Source organism: Torulaspora globosa, chromosome 6 (genome assembly GCF_014133895.1).
Source record: "Torulaspora globosa chromosome 6, complete sequence".
Taxonomy (NCBI): domain Eukaryota; kingdom Fungi; phylum Ascomycota; class Saccharomycetes; order Saccharomycetales; family Saccharomycetaceae; genus Torulaspora; species Torulaspora globosa.
The window spans coordinates 439,711-459,060 of NC_050732.1; the positions used below are offsets into that span (position 1 = coordinate 439,711).

General features: G+C 44.3%; 12 protein-coding genes and 1 non-coding gene across 13 annotated transcripts; 8 read left to right on the forward strand and 5 right to left on the reverse strand.

The window, feature by feature from the left end:
- Nucleotides 1-817: 817 nt before the first annotated feature.
- On the forward strand, nt 818-1,435 carry YPT10 (Rab family GTPase YPT10; the record flags this gene model as incomplete). The annotated part of the gene is made up of 1 exon (XM_037284673.1): nt 818-1,435. The coding sequence occupies one exon, from the start codon at nt 818-820 to the stop codon at nt 1,433-1,435; it is 618 nt and encodes a 205-aa protein (XP_037140569.1).
- Nucleotides 1,436-1,472: 37 nt separating this feature from the next.
- On the reverse strand, nt 1,473-2,972 carry SHM1 (glycine hydroxymethyltransferase SHM1; the record flags this gene model as incomplete). Its single annotated transcript, XM_037284674.1, has 1 exon — nt 1,473-2,972. One exon carries the CDS (start codon nt 2,970-2,972, stop codon nt 1,473-1,475), a length of 1,500 nt encoding a protein of 499 aa, XP_037140570.1.
- Nucleotides 2,973-3,487: 515 nt separating this feature from the next.
- MIC12 (Mic12p) lies at nt 3,488-3,781 on the forward strand (the record flags this gene model as incomplete). The annotated part of the gene is made up of 1 exon (XM_037284675.1): nt 3,488-3,781. One exon carries the CDS (start codon nt 3,488-3,490, stop codon nt 3,779-3,781), a length of 294 nt encoding a protein of 97 aa, XP_037140571.1.
- Nucleotides 3,782-3,885: 104 nt separating this feature from the next.
- Nucleotides 3,886-4,602, forward strand: TAE1 (N-terminal protein methyltransferase; the record flags this gene model as incomplete). Its single annotated transcript, XM_037284676.1, has 1 exon — nt 3,886-4,602. One exon carries the CDS (start codon nt 3,886-3,888, stop codon nt 4,600-4,602), a length of 717 nt encoding a protein of 238 aa, XP_037140572.1.
- Nucleotides 4,603-5,365: 763 nt separating this feature from the next.
- Nucleotides 5,366-7,429, forward strand: RGD1 (GTPase-activating protein RGD1; the record flags this gene model as incomplete). Its single annotated transcript, XM_037284677.1, has 1 exon — nt 5,366-7,429. One exon carries the CDS (start codon nt 5,366-5,368, stop codon nt 7,427-7,429), a length of 2,064 nt encoding a protein of 687 aa, XP_037140573.1.
- An 86-nt stretch (nt 7,430-7,515) lies between these two features.
- RTT101 (cullin RTT101) lies at nt 7,516-9,807 on the reverse strand (the record flags this gene model as incomplete). Its single annotated transcript, XM_037284678.1, has 1 exon — nt 7,516-9,807. The coding sequence occupies one exon, from the start codon at nt 9,805-9,807 to the stop codon at nt 7,516-7,518; it is 2,292 nt and encodes a 763-aa protein (XP_037140574.1).
- A 412-nt stretch (nt 9,808-10,219) lies between these two features.
- Nucleotides 10,220-12,034, reverse strand: HG536_0F02260 (uncharacterized protein; the record flags this gene model as incomplete). The annotated part of the gene is made up of 1 exon (XM_037284679.1): nt 10,220-12,034. The coding sequence occupies one exon, from the start codon at nt 12,032-12,034 to the stop codon at nt 10,220-10,222; it is 1,815 nt and encodes a 604-aa protein (XP_037140575.1).
- Nucleotides 12,035-12,167: 133 nt separating this feature from the next.
- Nucleotides 12,168-12,563, forward strand: SHG1 (Shg1p; the record flags this gene model as incomplete). Its single annotated transcript, XM_037284680.1, has 1 exon — nt 12,168-12,563. One exon carries the CDS (start codon nt 12,168-12,170, stop codon nt 12,561-12,563), a length of 396 nt encoding a protein of 131 aa, XP_037140576.1.
- Nucleotides 12,564-12,567: 4 nt separating this feature from the next.
- On the reverse strand, nt 12,568-13,401 carry POP4 (RNase P/RNase MRP complex subunit; the record flags this gene model as incomplete). Its single annotated transcript, XM_037284681.1, has 1 exon — nt 12,568-13,401. One exon carries the CDS (start codon nt 13,399-13,401, stop codon nt 12,568-12,570), a length of 834 nt encoding a protein of 277 aa, XP_037140577.1.
- A 382-nt stretch (nt 13,402-13,783) lies between these two features.
- AIM22 (putative lipoate--protein ligase) lies at nt 13,784-15,016 on the forward strand (the record flags this gene model as incomplete). Its single annotated transcript, XM_037284682.1, has 1 exon — nt 13,784-15,016. The coding sequence occupies one exon, from the start codon at nt 13,784-13,786 to the stop codon at nt 15,014-15,016; it is 1,233 nt and encodes a 410-aa protein (XP_037140578.1).
- A 50-nt stretch (nt 15,017-15,066) lies between these two features.
- On the reverse strand, nt 15,067-16,992 carry PTR3 (Ptr3p; the record flags this gene model as incomplete). Its single annotated transcript, XM_037284683.1, has 1 exon — nt 15,067-16,992. The coding sequence occupies one exon, from the start codon at nt 16,990-16,992 to the stop codon at nt 15,067-15,069; it is 1,926 nt and encodes a 641-aa protein (XP_037140579.1).
- A 303-nt stretch (nt 16,993-17,295) lies between these two features.
- On the forward strand, nt 17,296-17,381 carry HG536_0Ftrna2Y. Its single transcript is given in 2 exon segments — nt 17,296-17,335; nt 17,345-17,381. It is a non-coding gene; the product is annotated as a tRNA-Tyr (tRNA).
- A 335-nt stretch (nt 17,382-17,716) lies between these two features.
- CDC14 (phosphoprotein phosphatase CDC14) lies at nt 17,717-19,303 on the forward strand (the record flags this gene model as incomplete). Its single annotated transcript, XM_037284684.1, has 1 exon — nt 17,717-19,303. The coding sequence occupies one exon, from the start codon at nt 17,717-17,719 to the stop codon at nt 19,301-19,303; it is 1,587 nt and encodes a 528-aa protein (XP_037140580.1).
- Nucleotides 19,304-19,350: the final 47 nt, after the last annotated feature.

Below are 19,350 nucleotides of genomic sequence, written 5' to 3' on the forward strand. Positions count from 1 at the left end.
CGAAACAGTCTGATAATAAAGATCACTGAAGATGAACCCTACAATTTTCACCTCTTCTCAGGCGCCAAGTTTGGCGTTCCACAAGGTAAATCATCAAAAACGTCACCAAGCGCCTAACGATTATGAGGGCACCTGTTATAACAATTTCACAAAGTTCCGCAAAGTCCGTCATCCACCAGTTCCTTATAGCCCACTTTGACGATCTGACACATCTTGGCGCCACCGTATCAAAGCTCTGGCCTCTTCTTAAAATACGAAAACCATCGCAAGAAGTTGGCTCGGCTCTTCCGTGGGCCGATGCGTCTGCCATCCTACCATTTTAATGCATGTGCTTCTCCTACTCTCGGAAATGAAAATCAGTGGTAGATGTATTGGTAGCTCAAGCGGCCGTTCAATTAACTGCCCTCCCTGGGCGGTAAAATGTACTGAACTCTCATTTCCGAGGATCGACTTTTTTGAATTTCAAGCACCTCCAGTGCTTCCTAAAGCGGCGAACGATCCTTACTCCTCGGCTCCAATGTGCTGTGCAGTTGATTTCTCTCGGGCACAGAATTTGAACCCACCGCCCCTCTCACTTGCAACAAATCAGAATGCGCTTCATTTCCTTCATTTCATCTACATAATAGCAGCAGTCTTTTGTTACTTTCTTCAAGAAAGTTGGTGTTGCAATAAGTTTTGATCTTCCGCTCGGCGGCTATTCTATATATTCTTCCAAAGTCCGGGTAATGGTAAACAGGTTAGTATACCATCCAGCTCATCTTTAACCTTAGGTATTGAATAAACTAGATGAATCACAACAAAGTCTCACTGCCACGTCATGTTGGAAGATAGTGCTGCTGTTTATGTTACTGATTTGAAGCTGGTTCTCCTGGGGGAGTCATCCGTTGGGAAGTCCTCGATCGTTACAAGATATATCACAGGTAGTTTCCAAAAGACTAATGCAACAATAGGAGCTGCGTTCACCACGAAGACGTTGGAGTTCCCTGGGGCCGATGGGATAAGGAAAAAAGTGAATTTAGAGATCTGGGATACAGCGGGGCAGGAAAGGTATCGGTCTATGGCTCCGATGTATTTCAGAAACACCGACATTGCATTGGTGGTGTTTGACGTTACAAAGCCAGAAAGCCTGCGAAAGGCGCAAAGCTGGATTGATGAGCTCAATAGCTACTTTGACCAGGATCGTCGTGAAGAGGTTTTGATTAAGCTAGTGGGCAACAAGATGGATCTAGACCATCCTCCAACCACAACCATAGGAGAGCTACCGCTGTATTTAGTGAGCGCCAAGACTGGGGAGGGGATTGACGAACTAATAGAAGATCTGGTAAGACAGGTGCCGATGTCAAAATACAAGAAAGTGGAAACATCTACCGAGAGCAAAAATGCCGTACATTTAGATCTACATCGAAATACCAGAATGGGCTCTGCATGTTGTTAATGAAGCAACCATGCTGTCGATTAATATTAGGCGCTAACTATAGTTCACCAGGAACTGGGTATTTTCCAACCCATGCAGCGACTTCATTAGCCAAATTTTGAACTTGCTCAGACTCTTCACAAAGCTGTTTGAAATTAGCCAGTTTGGATCTGACGTCCTCACAATCTGGGGATTCCTGAGATTTCAAGCCAATTGCCATCTTTACGGCGGTATCGATGAACTCTGCGACTTTGGCGAACTCTTCGGTTTTGAATCCTCTTGTAGTCATTGCAGGGGTACCGACTCTCAAACCGGATGGGAACAATGCTGACTTGTCACCGGGAATAGTGTTTTTGTTGGCTGCTATGTTCAATTTCTCAAGAATGGTCTCCAAACGAGCACCGTCAATGCCGTGGTTGGACAAGTCGATCAAGATCAAATGGTTGTCGGTACCACCGGAAACTAATTTGAAGCCGCGTTTCATCAATTCTTCACCAAAGACGCGAGCGTTGTCGACCACTTGCTGTTGATACTCCTTGAATTCAGGAGTCAAGGCTTGCTTCAAAGCCACAGCCAGCGCCGAGATGGTATGGTTGTGAGGACCACCTTGATGACCTGGGAAAACTGAGAAGTTAATCTTTTTCTCCAAATCATACATAACAGTTTTACCCTTCTTCGTAACCTTTCTAACACCCTTTCTGAAGAAGATCATAGCGCCTCTTGGACCTCTCAGTGATTTGTGTGTCGTGGTAGTGACAATGTCAGAGAACTCAAATGGCGATGGCGTCACTCCGGCAGCGACCAGACCTGAGATGTGGGCCATGTCGCTCATCAAATAAGCGCCACAACCGTCTGCAATTTGACGGAAGCGTTTGTAATCTAGTATTCTGGAGTAAGCGGAGGTTCCTGCAACAATGACTCTCGGTCTAAACAACTTAGAAGTCATGCTCAAAGCGTCGTAGTCGATCAAACCAGTGGAAGGGTCGACATGGTATGGCATTGTTTGGAAATACTTCGACACGTACGAGATCTTCGTTCCAGAAGCCAATTGATAACCATGCGACAGGTGGCCACCGTGCGGTAGATCCAACCCCATCAGGCGGTCCCCAGTCTCCATAACAGCCGAGTAAGTGTACAAGTTGGCCGGCGCCCCACTCAAGGCCTGCACATTGACACCCCACTTCTCTGGGTCCAAGCCGAAAACTTCCAACGCTCTCTTCTGGCATAGCGACTCCGCCTTATCAATAAACTGATTACCACCGTAGTAACGCTCACCCGGGTATCCCTCGGAGTACTTGTTCTGCATTTCAGAGCCCAAAAGGTCCATGACGGACTTGGAAGTAAAGTTTTCGGATGGAATCAAAGTGATCGAATGTTTCTGTCTTGAACGCTCGCCCTCTAGGATCTTGAACATCTCTGGATCCACATCTTCGACATGTTTGGATAATAGCACCTGGTTCTTTGTACCAAGAGCAGCTTTTAGTCTGGAAGCGCTGGATAAGAGTCGAACACCAGAAGCAACAGAACGACCGTTTGAAGCAGCAAACCTGGAAAGCATCTTGAAGCAATTGGGCTGGAAAGTTACACGCTTTCTTTCCTTCCAATTGTTTAATCAATTGTGCTCCTCGAGGCTCTTTTTCTTGACAAATTTCAGGGATGTCGTCATCGCTGAACAAGACTCATCAACAGAGGACGATGAACGTATGAGAGTCTAATGGCAGCCTCTGGAAGGCCATACAGTCAGCCATAGCACCAAGTCCGGACTGTACCAAATGGCTTTTCTCGCCAATTTTCATATCTCTCCAGAAATACCCGGAAGAAGGCCTGGCACTCCAGTAAAAGAAGTAGGCGGCTGCAGTAAGCGCTTCACGCTTCTGGGCTTGTCGAACGATGCTCAATTCATGCTTTGAAGCGTTATAGCTTTGTTGAGCATCAGTTAGTAAGTAGCGTCGTGCTCGACGACGCTATCATACAATCCAAGTGACGGTTCATGAGAACAAGCAGTAAAAGACTAGCTACCGAAGAAGATAGAGCAGTTCTCTGGGGCTCTGTGAAGTCTGTTTGTTGCTTGAAATGAGTAAGCTTTTGAAATTGGGCTCAATCACGTTGGTTTCGACTGCTTTGGCGACTTCGTACTACTTCTATGCTGTCGACAGGGACGGGTACCACTACAATCGTTCCGTGTGGAAGAAAGTGAGCGACAGGACGAGGGGCCTTCTGGATAGGAAGCAAGATCTGGAGCGCAGCAGTCCCCATACCACTGAACTACGGGAGGTGATTCAAAGACCTGTCTCCGAGACATTCAAAGACCTGTGGAACGAGCAGGTCAGAGAAATTGTCAGGTGGGTATACTCGCTGGGCAATTGAGCTGCCCTTTGGTAGATCTATCTATGTAAATGTATATATATTCGCCAATTCAGCCTGCAAGATTGAAAAATTGCACTGGCCAATGGTTCGACAAAACGACCGATATGGGCATGGAATCTCAAGAAGGTGGAAGACCGGACTCGCTCATCGACTACGGTGATGCTATAGACTACTGGACCGCGGTGCCAGCGACTGTGGATGGTGTTCTAGGCGGATACGGCGAGGGAACGGTTGTTCCCACGATGGATGTGCTGGGATCGAACCATTTTCTGCGTAAACTGAAGTCAAGAATGGTAGTAGAGCCGGGTTTCAGGAAGATCGGTGCTGACATTGGGGCTGGCATCGGCCGTGTGACCAAGGACATGCTGTCGAAACATTGTGATGTGGTTGATCTGCTCGAACCCGTCACGCCGTTTGTCGAGCAGATGCGCTCCGAATTGCAGGAGCTGAAGGACCAGGGAAAGATCGGTGAGATATACGCCATCGGCATGCAGGACTGGGAGCCGCAGGAGGGCAAGTACTGGCTTATCTGGTGTCAATGGTGCGTCGGCCATCTGCCGGACGATGAACTGGTCAAGTTCTTCGAAAGATGCAAGAGGGCATTGCAGCCAAACGGCACGATTATCGTGAAAGAAAATAACACGCCTACCAACAACGACGATTTCGATCCACAGGACTCCTCAGTGACGCGATCGGATGCCAAGTTTAAGGAGCTTTTTGAGAGCGCTGACCTGAAGCTAATAGCCACGGACAGACAGAAAGGCTTACCAAAAGAACTCTATCCAGTGAGAATGTACGCCTTGAAGCCCAAGACTACGTAGACGAACAAGAAGCGAATTGCGTTTTCGATTTCAGATAGGAGCAAAAGACTAAAATTGATGGTAATTTTTATCTTCATTTTATAGTTCAATCAGTTGAACTATGCACAGAAATTTTCTATCATCATTAGAAGTTCGAAAAACTGCACGAGTTTTACCGAGAGCTGCCCGAGGGAGATTTCATCCAGCTACAAGCCATTGTAACTTGATTGAATCACCAAAGGCTGCCACGGCCATCTATAAAGAGAGATACTGGGTCAGAAATGTGGTCGAGAAGGCCGTTTTATAGCTTTCGAGCAGAGCTTCGCGTTTTCATAGTGAAAAAAATTGAAAAATCGTCTTGTACGGATCGCGACAGTAAATCTTGTCAGGGCATAACGAATAAGCCAACTGGTTATTTAAAGCTCAATCAGGGTCTTTTAAGGCCGTAGGATAAGTTTGCATCAAGTCGAGGGCGTTTACGCATGATTTCGCTGATCAAATGTTTTAAACACAGTTATTTTGGCTTCAAGGTCGCACTTTTTCGTGTGGTAAATCGCATCTTGTGCTTGTAAGTTGTAATTGAGAACCTAGCGAGAGCCATTGGGCTTCTTTGATTCAAATTAATTATATGTTGTTGGTTATTGACAAGCCTCTGTACTCATGGCTCATCGGTTTAAATAAGCGTGTCTTGTTCAGGCTTAAACAAACTTCGGTGACAACCATATCGAAGAGCTGAGACGAATAAAGAGAGGATATTCTGGTCGGTGGCAGCCTAGATACAGCGATGAATCGATCGTCTGATCTGCAAGAGCAAATACAAATGCCAACAGAGGCTCTTAACGAGGTTGTACAAGCCACTCCTGATCAAAACGATAATGGTACGGGACCGATTGAACCAAAATCGCTGGACCAGATGTTAGAAAGTCCGGAAATCAAAAAGGTTATGGATTCTGATGTGGCTATAAACGCGCTGCTGTCTAGGTTGAAACAATCGCTACTGACTTGCGAGGAGTTTACCAAGTTTATTCGTAAGAAGCATGTCTACGAAGAGGAGCATGTGGAGGAACTGGCCAAGCAGTTCAAGCATTTTTTTGTGGATACGTCTGGAGGGTCTTCGTTGAAGAAGAAGATTCACGAAGTTTTGGAGTTTGATGGGAAGCTCGCTCACGTCAAGCGCAGTTATGTCTTAGCATTGGGGAAGATGTATGAAGAAATGAGCGCTTTATTATTTACTATGACAAAAATGAGAAAATCTGTAAAGGAAAATAGTAGGCGACTCGAGAAAGAGGTCTCGGATGCGATTCATAGTGCTGAAAAGGCCCAAAGTCGTTACAACTCACTATGCCAAGATTGGGACAAGCTAAGGATGGCAGACCCGACAAAGACGAAACTTACACTTAGAGGCTCCAAGACGACAAAGGAGCAAGAGGAGGATCTTCTGAGGAAGATCGATAATGCAGACATGGAGTACAAACAGAAAGTCGATCATTCTGATTCCCTGAGAAACGTTTTCATCACAAAGGAAAGACCAAAGATCGTTTCCGAGCTGAAGGATTTGATTCTTGAGATTGACACTGCTATGTCGATCCAGTTACAGAAATACACGATCTGGACGGAGAATTTGATTCTCAACAGCGGCGTGACAGTGACTCCTTTCGAAGCTTCGAAATCGATGAAAGCCGTTGCATCATCTGTGACCAACGAAGTCGATTTGTACAATTTTCTCAAACGATATAACAGTTCTGGAAAGAATGGACTGTCGGTGAATAGGAATTTGATTCCTGTGAAGTACAAGAAGCATCCCTCCATGAGTAAGGGCGTTAATGACAGCAAGAAGGTCACACGTAGTGGCCCCACTTTTGCTGTCAACCCTGCCAAGAATTCGATTCCAAAGAGAATTATATCCACACATAACGATTCGCCTTTCACTCCTTCGTCGTCAATTGTCCCTGTTGGCACTGCTTCAACCCCATCCGCTTTCAAAGCCTCAAACACTAATTTCAGAGGATCTTTTGATTCATCCACGCAAAGGTCTAATATTGATTCACAACCGCATATCGCTAACGAACAGCACGTATCCGCACCAAACACTGACACGACTAATGGCTCCCGGATCAAAACCTTGGACCCAGGGAATAGGCTTCCTAGTCTGTCCACCACAGTTTCCATGGCCACAGCCGAATCTGACAGGCCTCTATCGCATATACAAACAAGCAACACCATGCCGCCCGGTACTCAGAATAACTTCAAAACATTTGGTGTTCCGCTGGAAGGTTTGGTCGAGTTTGAGCAAGACATGGTGCCTGCAATAGTGCGACAATGCATTTATGTTGTTGACAAGTATGGTCTGGATCTGGAAGGCATATACAGAAAGTCTGCTAATGTTCTTGATGTTAGCAAACTGAAAGAAGACATCGACAGAGATCCTTCGAATGTTGCCATGATTTCGCCACCTAAAAACTACAGCGAGACCGATATATACCTAGTGGGATCTCTTCTCAAAGCCTTTTTTGCGGCCCTGCCCAGTTCGCTACTGCCAGTGGAAATCGTTCCCGATATCAAGACCTGCTTAGCAATCTCAGATGAGAAGACAAGGAAGAATTACATGCATGGGCTGATCTATAAACTACCTGATGCACAATACTGGACATTAAGAGCTTTGCTTTTCCATTTGAAGCGCGTGGCAGAGCATGAGCCCAAAAATAGGATGAATTTGAAGGCCCTGAATATCATTTGGGGACCTACTATCATACCGCCTGATAATGATGAGCCGAATAATGTCAATTTCCAGATAGGTGCAATGGAGGTTCTTCTTGATGTTGCAGACCAAGCGTTTGAAGCCGATTAGTCTTCCATCTGTGGTTATGAAGCGTTCGATATTTATCTTTATTGGTTCGAGCATTTTCCTTCCATAGACGTCGCAACTTTAATAAGTCAATATTTGTATAAACCTCTCCAATGCGTTATTGAATTTTCCAAAACTGTTCTTTCCAAGGCGTCTTTGAATTCACCGATGCTAATTCCGAACATTTGCGATTCGACTTTCGCATAAATCGAATCGAATTTCAAGCCGGACTTCTCTCCCTTTAATGACCTGACTATGCATGCTTTTATCATTTCCTGTTTCCAATGTGAGCTAAGGCCCTCCATATGTTGGACGATTTCAGCAGATCCTTCTTTCGAAGACTTACCTCTCGTCGTCATGGTAACACGGAGCTTGCCGTTTTTAATCTTCCTCTCATCAGGACTGAAGTTCTCATTTAATATTATCAAGCTGTTCTGTGACGTAAAGAGACCGATTCTGGTGAATGATTCTACAACCTCACTCAAAAGATCAATCGAAATGTTCGATCTAGTGGACATTTCCTCAAGGCTTAAGGCATCATTATCATTGAAAAGTGTAAGAATGCATGTTTGATACAGTGTGAGATCCAGAATCAGCTCGGCCCCGTTTGCTAGTTGGATTTGCGTTTGAACTTCACAATGTTGGAGAGAATCAATCAATTGCAGTTTTTTGTGAGGCGCTTTGGCATCAATAAGATAGTAAAACCTTTGAAATCTAGTCCACCAATGTCTCATTTCAGGCGGCAATATTAGATCATCCACAAGATTCTCGTGAATTACTGATGGAACACTTTTCCTTTCGAATACTAGCGGGTTAAGGAGAGGAACAGCCTGCGTTTGATTGAAATTACGGGCGATTTGAGCGGATCTAAGAAGCTCAGATTTCAACGTGTGTAGACCATCATACTCAGGACTCGCGCCGTATTCTCTCTCGAATAAGGAGAACAGATGGTACTCAAAAGAGCTGGGGCATGTCAATGTCTCAATGGCAGGAAGGCCATGTACAATACATCTTCGGAATAAAGATCGAGAGTATATCTTGAGAAAGGAAGAAGGTAGTTTCATGATGAGCGGTAAATTAAGGGCCAGAGATCCACTGTTAGACGGTTCTGAAGTTCCGTCAACGGTTACTTGGTTAAACTTCCGAATTGCCGATTCGCAAACTTTCAAATATCGCTCCATGATGCCGATTGTACCTTTCAAATTCTTTATAACTTCGTCGTGCGCTAGCTTTTCCAAATATTTCGATTGGTTGGCGATTACCAGAAGCTTACAGGCATCCAGCAATTGCTTTTCACTCGTAGGAGAACTCTCAACACTTTTCAACGTTATAGATATTACCGTTTTGAAAATGCTCCAGAGTTCATCCATCATAGACCGGGAACCGTAAGACATCAATATGACGCCAAAGAGCTGGCTTGCAGGAGAGTCCGCACCGCTTGATGTCACAATTTCAGTATTATCTTTTAGAAGTTCGAGTAATTTGCGTGTTGTGTTTTTATTCATTATTGTGTGCTGTAGGATGATGTCATTGCTTTGTGTCACTAAAGAAGCAGATATTGATCCAGTTATTATTGCATTACGGACCAATATCTTAGTTAAGTTCTCACGATAATGCATATTGACGGGTATGTGAAGCGTTTCGGCGGCATATAATTCCACACTTCGCAGGTAGAAGCTCCTTACATGCAAGGCAGACGTATGGCCAACTGAGATCTTGTATCTGAACATCAAAGATAAAGGCATCTCGCAATTCAAATACTTCATATCTAATGAGCTACGAGAACGCTGTTCTGAGAGGAAAGCCTCGAGAAAAGTCTCAAAATCCTCCGCCAGCTTATCTTTTAGCAGATTCATGAAGTATATCATAAAGTAGTCAAAAATCTGTAATTTCCTTGTAGCTTCCTTGGTGACAGAGGGATAATTCACAGTCATATACTGAAGACTGGGTAAAATTCTTGTCACGAAGTTTCGACAGTTGGTTAAAACATAGGCCCAGCTCTCCACTAGGCTTAGATATCGCTGCGGGGATACATCTGCACCTTTCAAGTAGTTATCCACCAAAAATTTTATGCGACTTTCCACCTTATGTCGTAGTGCTTCCCATATGAGATGTAATCTTCTAGATTCGCTTGCAAGTGAGTTGTAATTCCCTCCTCGATAGTTGATCTTTAGACTGAGGACGCTGGTCTTGCATAGTTCTCCAATCGTCAGCTCGATATGTTCATGAAATGCCTTGAAATATCTCTCTTCTGCAGAAGCGTCTTTGACGCTCAAAGTCTTAAGGTCGAATAGCTCGAAAGCTCCTTCCAATGCCTTATCCACTTGCTCAGTAAGAAACTGCTTCAGGGGATCATCCTGCGCCTGCTCATCGGGAAACATCACTGACCGCCAACAACTATCAAATTGGGCTCACCCTAGTAAGGTCTCAGTAGCAGCAGTCCAATTTTTCTCCAATGCAATACGTAAACACCAACAGTATGTCTAAATCAGCAGACTATTAAGGCTTAATCTGAATCCACTCTTTCTGGACTACCAAGTAGTGGCATCATGAAAGATCAGTCCTTGTATCTACCGTTAATTAACACAAGATGCGATAAACCGAGAAGATTTGTCGGTGATTTAAATACTGGATATGAACGTCATATCCATAGGATAAAGTAGTTTTTGAGAGAGTCTTTTCTTTCTTTCAGTGCTTCCTTATATGCCAATTAGAAAATATCAAGAGTTGAAATGCCAGGAAGCCATCGAGTTATAAGGGTTCAAGCTAGAAAATTGACCTTGCTTGCGAGCATCATATGCATCTTATTACTCCAGATTTAGCCGCTAGAGCCGGAGCTTTATATTGCTCGTTTATCGTGTAAATCTTGGCCGTCTCTTGCTTCACAATACCGCATTGCTCAAGCTTTTCAAGACTGTTGACAACGTCTGCCGTTTGATCGGTATTCAGCAGCCTACATATGTCGCTGGCGTTGAGACTTTCGAAATTGTTAAACAGGCTGATGATGCTTGCCGTAGTAAGATTGGTCAGAATGTTTAGGCACTGACCGCTCGGCAGGCGAAACGGGGATTTCATGGTAATTGTGTGTAGACTGAATAGACCTTTCAAACTTTTCTTCTCCTTGGCGAATCGTTGAACTTCTTCATCCCACTGATTCTTCAATCGGAGTGAGGGCCAGATTGGAGTATCGTCGCATTTGTGATCGGCAAATACCCTTGAGCGCACGCTTTCCGATATGTAAAGCCTAGCCAACTTGACATGAGAGCCATGTACCGTTTGATCGGGCTTAACTGATCTAAGGACCTCATCAATCACCGAAAAGTACGGCTCAACCTCCATCAAACTCCTTTCCCGTAGTGTTTCGATCCAGAGACGTTGCAAGCAATTCTTGTGGTTATAATACCTAGGGAATTTTGCATGAAGCATCAGAAGTTGAGGAACTAAGCTCTCTTTGAGATATCTTTGCAAAAACGCTTGAGGATTCGGAGTGTACCTTTCGACAAGCATTGAAGCCGCCAACGCCCAGAGAAGCTGGGCGTCGTTTGGCTTCTCTTCAACAGTTTTCCTGATTATATTGTAGTTTCTTTTGAAAGAAATATCCAGGAAATTGATCAATGTAGTATGAAACCTTGGCACGTCTTTCACGCCGTTAATGAATTCGTTTCGAAGTCTAGGCACATCAATGCAATGGTCAGCGTAATTCAGGAGCAATATCGAGCGAAGCAGTCGCTCGAAGTCGTCAGAGAACTTCACTTCTCTGTATTTGACGTACGCACCTTGGAGCTCCAGGAACCACTCTTCATCTTTCCTTAGGGAGAGTAAAGCATCTAAATCATCATTGCTGAGCAATATCCCTTCCAAACTCTTCATTAGATGACAAGCGTTCTCATCGAAGAGCAATTTAATACCAGAAAGATGGCCATCATGATAGCCGATTGACTCATTTAATTCCGAAACCCTGATCCAAGCTTTGTAGATATCGGAGAAATGGTGCTCTGAAAGTAGATACTCCTTAAAACACTCAAGAGCCGCATTTGTAAAGCTCTCCAAAGCCTGATGGTCGAACGTGGACTCGTGGTCACCACTCAAGTTAATAGCTACAGCAAAATCTCTGACAGAGCGATAAATGAGACTTATCTGAGAACTGCAATCCTCGGAGTTGAACACGTAACATTTGCATGCTGATTTGAAGCATTCCAATAGCTCTTGTTTCTCTTCAACTAGCGACCGCACCATCAGATGCTTTAGTAAAAACTCAAGCGACTTGCTGAACTTGTAGCCGATGCTTCTATCGATCTCCCTGATGTGATCGCAGATGCTATGGAACCTTATGTTGTAATTGCTAAGCTTTGTGGCGATATCTTCCCATGGTTGTCGCTCAGCACTTCTTTCTTCAACCAGTAGCTTACTGTAGAGCAGAAACTCCTCCCGCACCACTGAACCAAACCATTCAAGTCTTGCACCTAATGTCTTGGTCGACCTGCTGATTATGAACTGAGCCAACCGGTGAACTTCATGTCCCTCTCTTTCACAGTAACAGTTCTTGTCATACAATAATCTACGTAACCGCTCCCGGTATTGAATCAATGCTTCATTCAAATCAAGCATCCAGTCGAAGCAAAGTCTCCTTTTTGCTTACGAGTAGGAGCGACACGATAGAGCATCCTTGACTCTATGAAGTAAAGACTTATCTTACCAAGCTGAATCGACCGGAGACCTCGAACGCACTCGACATCGACATATGGCAATGAATTCGAACATTGATGAAGCCAAGAAGCTTGCTGATGAGTTTAAGAGGGAGGGCTATTTTGATAAGCTGAAGCAGAAGATTCTTTCCCAAGAACTGAATAACGGCGAAGCTGAGACTACAATAGAGCAAATCATCAGGCATAAAGTTGATACAATTGTGAAAGGCATGGTTGCAGATGATGAGAACCTTGTATTCAAGAATAGGGGATCCACAAGTGCACTTATCGAGTCTCAGTTATTTAAAGACAACTACAAGAAGCTCTCCGAAGGCAATGGCGCCTTGAATGTGGACGAATATATCCAAGAACAACTCAATGATAAACTCCTGCGATCCCACATCAAAGAAAAGCTGGAAGCCTTAGCCAATAATAATGAGTCGAATGAATAATCTGCTATGTAGTTAAATAATGCAGCATGTCATCGCATCGACGACTCTTGAACTTTCTGCCAGCCCGGTCATTGCTTCTGTATTTAAACCTGTCACCCAGTATTGTGTATAATAGAGCATCATGCTCATTCACAGGAATCTCGAAATTGAATACTGTGCCCTTCTTTGGAATTATCTTGAGCTCGTCAATCAGTTTCCCACGGGTCACCATAATGAAATTCTTCTGACTATCCCATATCACAATTCCTTCTATTCCTATAAGATTTCTGTTCCGGCTGCTGGCAACCTTCAGGAAGGCACCATTGTAGTCGGCCATGGAGAGTTTCATCAAGGCTGCCTGGCCATTGATAGTCAGCTTTGAAGAGTCGGAGATTTTCGCTGGTATATTCAGAAGATCTCTCATGTACCCGACCCAAAGCTTCTCATGCATTGGCAAGAACGTTTTAAAATGTGGAAGCGCGTTCCACAGTGCAGTTTCGTGGTTTTTTAAATATTCAGTGAGGATTTTCCTTTCTAGCAACTTCTTCTCATGAGCAATATGAAGAGCTCTTTGGGCATTCGCCTTGTTCGTGTTAATGTAGTTCTTGAGTGCAACCTTAGAGTTTGCATTAATCCTTTTGTAATCCCTATGCTTATGATGTTGCTCTGCCTTGCCATCCAGATTATCTGCCGATATTTTGAGTAAACTCTCACTTCGTTTTAGCCTGCTGGAGAGACCACCATCGGTCGGTAGCAGTAATAAGGTCTCCTGTAATCGATTCTCCTTGACGGGCTTCTCCGGATTCTTAAAGTTCTTCGTAAGAAGGTGCTCCTTGATAAACAGCTGGGATCTATCCATTAGAGAGTGTGAACTGTGTCTCTTTCTGGGCGATGAACAGGGATAAAGTTGATGGATTTTCACTCTCTGAGGTGAAGAGCTGTGGAAGTATCTGTGGGAACCAGTAAGCTGCTGCTACTCACCAGTTTCGTCTTTGAAAGATTGAGTTTGGCCTGTCAAGAGTGATGAATGCGCAAGAACGGTTTGATTTCCAGGATTTGGAACTCTAATAGAATGCGATGTTTCTTGGATAAACCATTCGATTCCTCTGGGAGCTATTGAATCAAACCGAGTTTGGCCTACATTAACCAGAGAAACACGCTTAGGAAGTAGGTGGTCAATTGCTGTGGTTTCCGTTGCTTGGACTGGCAGCTGGTAGGAGATAGACAGATAGACAACTACAATGCTTCTGGTTAGGAACAGGTTAGTGCCGGCACTCCGACACCAGTGGTCTATAGGGCGTCGTACTTTGGGTCAGCAAGCATCTTTTGACTTAGAGGATGGCGACGAGAAATACAGAGAGCTGAACCAGATGTACGTTGATATGTTCACTCCCAAGGCGGCAGATGCCTTGAGTAAGGCTGAGGGATTGGAGGAGAAGCAGAAGATCTCTGACTTGAACGAGCTAAATAATGATATGAACTGTCTTTTGAATGTTGGTTATCCCAAATTGACTGCCGAAGAGCTCAGAAAGAAAGTCGAGCTACCTGGCAAATTTATACTACAGAGCCTGTCAAACAACCCTTACTTTAATCTGGCTGTGGAGAATTATGTCTTTACGAATACTCCACTGAGTGCAAGTCCAGAACTTTCCTTTGCAAACCAGCGACTTCTCTTTTACATCAATCGTGACAGCGTGGTGATCGGCAAGAATCAGACACTTTGGAAGGAAGTGCACCTGAAAACGGTGCAGGAAAGAGGATATGAAGTTTTGAGGAGGTTTTCTGGCGGTGGTACAGTTGTCCACGACTTGGGGAATGTCAACTATTCTTTCTTGACTTCGAGAGAGGATTTCAGCAGAGAGTTCTTCAATAGACTGATAATTGCAGGTGTCCAAAGATCGGCACCTGATATAGCTTTGGATCTTAACAACAGAGGGGATATTGTCCTGGGTGATCGAAAGGTGAGCGGGAGCGCTTACAAAATCGCCAGAGGCAAAGCATATCATCATGGCACTATGTTGATTCAATCAAAGCTTGACCAATTCCGCGGTTTATTGAAACCCGAATCGATCGATGGCGTTACGTGGAACTGCAACAGCGTTGACAGCGTAAGGTCACAGGTGCAGAATGTCCCATTGGAGTCTGTCCAACAATTCATTGATATGGTTGTCGAGGAGTTCAGGCGAGTTTTCTGCAGTGATGAAGTTGAAGATATTCCAGTCTTTTATTGTGATGAGGATGTCACTATTAATGGGGAGATACGTGAATATATGACTTTATTGGAAAGCGACAATTGGAAGTACAGGAAAGGCCCAAAATTTGAAATCCATTTGCAATCTGGAAATTATTCAATGACTGTTGAAAGAGGTATCATAGTTGAAAGCTCAATACCGGCACTGTTGGGTTGGAGTTTTCAAAGTTTTATTGACGGGATTTCAGACTTCAAGGATGTTGACGAGAAACTGATAACATAGATAATACAGATTTTGCATGTAAATACAAAAATTATTACAATATCAAAATTTTAGGTTATTTGCTTGCATTTGGTGACCTCATGCTCCTGTGGCAATCCGTAGGAGAAATCTTCCACGTACAAAATTCCCTTTCGATCCAAGATATATAACTTATGCCCATCCGCACTGAATTTTAATGCAGCTGACTCGTGTGCTCGATAAGCATCGGCGACCATGTCCACCAGAACTATTCTTCTCTTTTCACTATCCATCATCGTTGGCGAGAACATAATGTAAACCGAGCCATTCCGGTTTAAAAACGCTATTGAGTCGTTACGCGGCGATATCTCGCATTTGTGTATTTTTGATCCCAATTCGTCCAGCCTTATAAGCATTGTCGGCTGGGCAACTCTTTGCACCCCATCGATATCTTGAATCTTGGTGTTGACCACAATTGGAGGAGCATTGAAAGCGGCAGAAGTCACGCACATCAAGCTAGGATTTCCTGGAAATAGTTTAACGTCTGTTATACCTTCTGATTCAAGTGAGCTGTCAATGGATCTTAAGCTTTTCATTATTAGTCTCGGTTCATTGAACTTCCTCAATGATATTATTAAGAAACGCGACTCGAAAGCTGTGGAGCATGACAAGTATAGACCATCGTCCGAGAACTGAAGAGTTTTTATGGGATCCCTGTACGGTAAAGTAATTGTACTAGGTGATAAAAACTCCGGTTCTGATGTGACCTTGTTTCGCTCGATCTTATGAAAAACGATCAGCGCCTGCTCAGCGCCCGTGTTTCTATCACGGCCTGTTATCCCGCATGCAATCATATTTGAGTTCGGATTGATGTCAATGCACCGGATTGGGAAACTGGAACCGTAGCTGTGTATCGGGAGACCCTGCTGGTTGAGATCGAAGACACGGAACCTGTTCTTCGAGCCTGAGATGATTAGATAATCGTTTGAAAGTTTGCAATGCAAGTGATCCCAGAGATCCTTTTGTAAAGGGTTATTTCCCTTGACCAGTAATACTGACATGTCAGTTGGGTAGGCCAGATGATCGAAATCTGGCCCATATTCCCCGGTAGATTTACCACAGAACAATAGGACGGGACTTTTATCGGGCAATATGGAATATACTTCCCACTTATGCTCCGTGATGAGCACGAACTTAGTGCAATCGGGCGATATCGCCATGCTAATGAATAATTTTGATTTGGTTCTTAGAAATTTCGCATGCGTGCTGAACTGCGACCTTTTTCGATATATGGGGAAACATTGTGCAAAATAGTACTCTTTCTCTTCATCAGAGCTGATAGGTCGTGTCAGAGCTTCAAAGTTGTTCTTTACAGATGCACTAATTGAATTTTGCGATATCGGTATCGTACCCGTATTAGAAGCATTATCCAAAACTCGCATCTCTTCCAGATCATTCTCCAAGCCGCACTCGTTGCCATCTCGCTGACCGCTTCGCCGTCGACCCCGCGTAGAATCGGTCACATTCATAGGAAGCCCCGGCTGGCTTCCCAATTTGGAGGCAACCATATGAAATAAAGCCAACAAGCTTTTCTGGTTTCCTTGTCCCAGAGTGCCTTTCTGCGAGTTCTCTTCGCCTGTAACACCTTTGGCGGAATCCTCATCCGTTGCACTCTCTAGCTCTGATTCAACTCCGTAATCATTCTGTTCGAGCTTCCTGTACGCATTCTGTATTTGCTGGTACAGCTTTCTCAGCTGTTTAACAGGTCCAATAATTGTAGCGTCTCTGCAATCACACGTAGGGCATCGTACTTGATCCTGTCCCGTTCGTAAAATCATATCATTGTAAAGGGCATTTGAAAGGCAGCAGCCACACGACAACACTGAGCAATCATCGACTATGCCGTATCGCACTTTGCAAACATATTCTCGCGAAAACTCGTTAAGCTGACACGACTCAAGCGTCTTCGGTAGGAATAAATTTTGCTCCAACTCTTTCAGTACATTCAGTACATTCATGCTGGAGTCCCTTCCACCTATCGGCTCTGCAAATTCAACTTCTATTCCGTAAGAGTTTTGAGATCTCGATGACTACCTCGGTGCTTGACGAGCAGCCATAAGACTCCGAGACTGACGTGCAACAAAAGAAAAATCGGTGGATACAGTTGAATGGCAAGTTGAAGGCTGCATTAGAACCTAGAATGTTTGTAACTAGGCTTCCTGGCTTTGAACTGCTTTAACATTCAAATATGGGCTTTTCCGACTTTCTCCGATATGGCGCCCTATATTCTGCTTAATTTCACTCAAAAATCAACATTCCGACTCTCGGTAGCCAAGTTGGTTTAAGGCGCAAGACTGTAACTGTTCAAGTAATCTTGAGATCGGGCGTTCGAATCGCCCCCGGGAGATATTTTTTTATAACGAGCATTGCTACTCTAGTACACGGATGTAGCAATCGCAGAGTCATGTCTAATGTCGCTGTAGGCGTCAGATGCATTTTTGGCAATTTGGCAACTAGACGGATTCTTCGAGCTTGCTTCTGGGAATTGGTATTTTTTCCTAATTAGGCGAAGTCGTAAACAAGAGTATCTGGCCAGGACTCGACACAAGTGAAAAATCGATCCATCAAGTTGACTAACGGCCAGCTTTGGTAGCGATTGTTGATGATTCGAAGGAGTTTATCGCTTGAATCGAGGCTAGCTCCCGTTATTTGAGGAAGTTCTGGGAGTTTTTTGGTGCTGGTATGAGGAAGAGCGTGTATTTGGACAATACCATTGAATTCTTGAGAGGTAGGGTGTATCTTGGCGCTTATGACTATTCTCCGCAGGATACAGATGAGATTGTATTCTTCACAGTGGAAGATTCTATCTTTTATAACAGCTTTCACCTGGATTTTGGTCCGTTGAATATTGGTCACCTGTATAGGTTTGCTGTGATCTTCCATGAGATATTGAATGATCCTGATAATGCCAATAAGGCGGTGATATTTTATTCGTCTACGTCAACGCGACAGCGGGCTAATTCTGCATGTATGCTGTGCTGTTATATGGTTCTTGTTCAGGGCTGGACTCCACACCAAGTCCTACAGCCGTTAGCACAGGTAGATCCACCTTTCATGCCGTTTAGAGATGCAGGTTATTCAAATGCCGACTTTGAGATTACTATACAGGATGTTGTTTACGGGGTTTGGAGAGCTAAGGAGAGAAGGCTCATCGATTTGCACTCGTTTAATCTAGAAACGTACGAACGTTATGAACATGTGGAAAACGGAGACCTGAATCTGCTGACACCGGACTTCATCGCATTTGCATCGCCTCAGGAGGACTCAAGGCTGGTAGGCCCTAATACAGTGTCTTCTAAGTCCCATCTAAACCAACCTTTCCGCAGCGTTTTGAAGTACTTTGTGAACAATAATGTCCACTTGGTGGTGAGACTGAATTCTCACCTCTACAATGCCAAGCATTTTGAGGACGTTGGAATTAAGCACATCGATATGATCTTTGAAGATGGGACTTGTCCCGACTTGTCTATCGTGAAGAATTTCGTTGGTGCAGCAGAAACTATCATTAACAGAGGTGGCAAGATAGCCGTTCATTGCAAAGCAGGGCTTGGAAGGACGGGTTGTCTCATTGGTGCACATCTTATATACACCTATGGTTTTACGGCCAACGAGTGCATAGGATTTCTAAGGTTCATAAGGCCTGGAATGGTCGTGGGGCCGCAACAGCACTGGCTTTACTTGCACCAGAACGATTTCAGGGAATGGAAGTATACAATGAAATTGTCATTAGTCCCGGACGATATTATTGGTGGTTTGTATCCGCTGATCTCGATCGAGAAATACCGTGCGCAAAAGAAGAAGCTTAAGGACCATAAGAAGAGTCAGGGTTCCGGACAAGACGATAATGAAATGGTTGACTTGGCAATGACTCCACCTAGCGTGAAGAAAAGCTCGAACAATTTCCGCTCGCTTGCGGTCCCTCAAAACTCACCTGGACAACCAAGAAAGGGTCAAAACGGTAGTAACACCATTGAGGATCTCAACAAGAAAATGACACACACCTCGGTCAATCCTACTGCTGCATTCCCAGGGCGGTCTGATGCTGTGGTGGACAATAATTCAGATAATGAGATGCAGAGCGAGAACATAGAAATCGATACCAGTAAGAAGGCAGGACATAAATCTAGCGAACCGCTGTTAAATGACTCAGCGGATAGCGGCGCCATTCTAAGGCAGCTTCTTCCGAAAAACAGGAGAATCGCCTCTGGCAGAAGAATTACCAGTGCCAGCGGTGGTGTGAGGAAAATCAGTGGCACCGCCAAGAAATAACGGATATCGTTAAAGCTCCGTATTATTCACCAGTCACCATTTTGTAT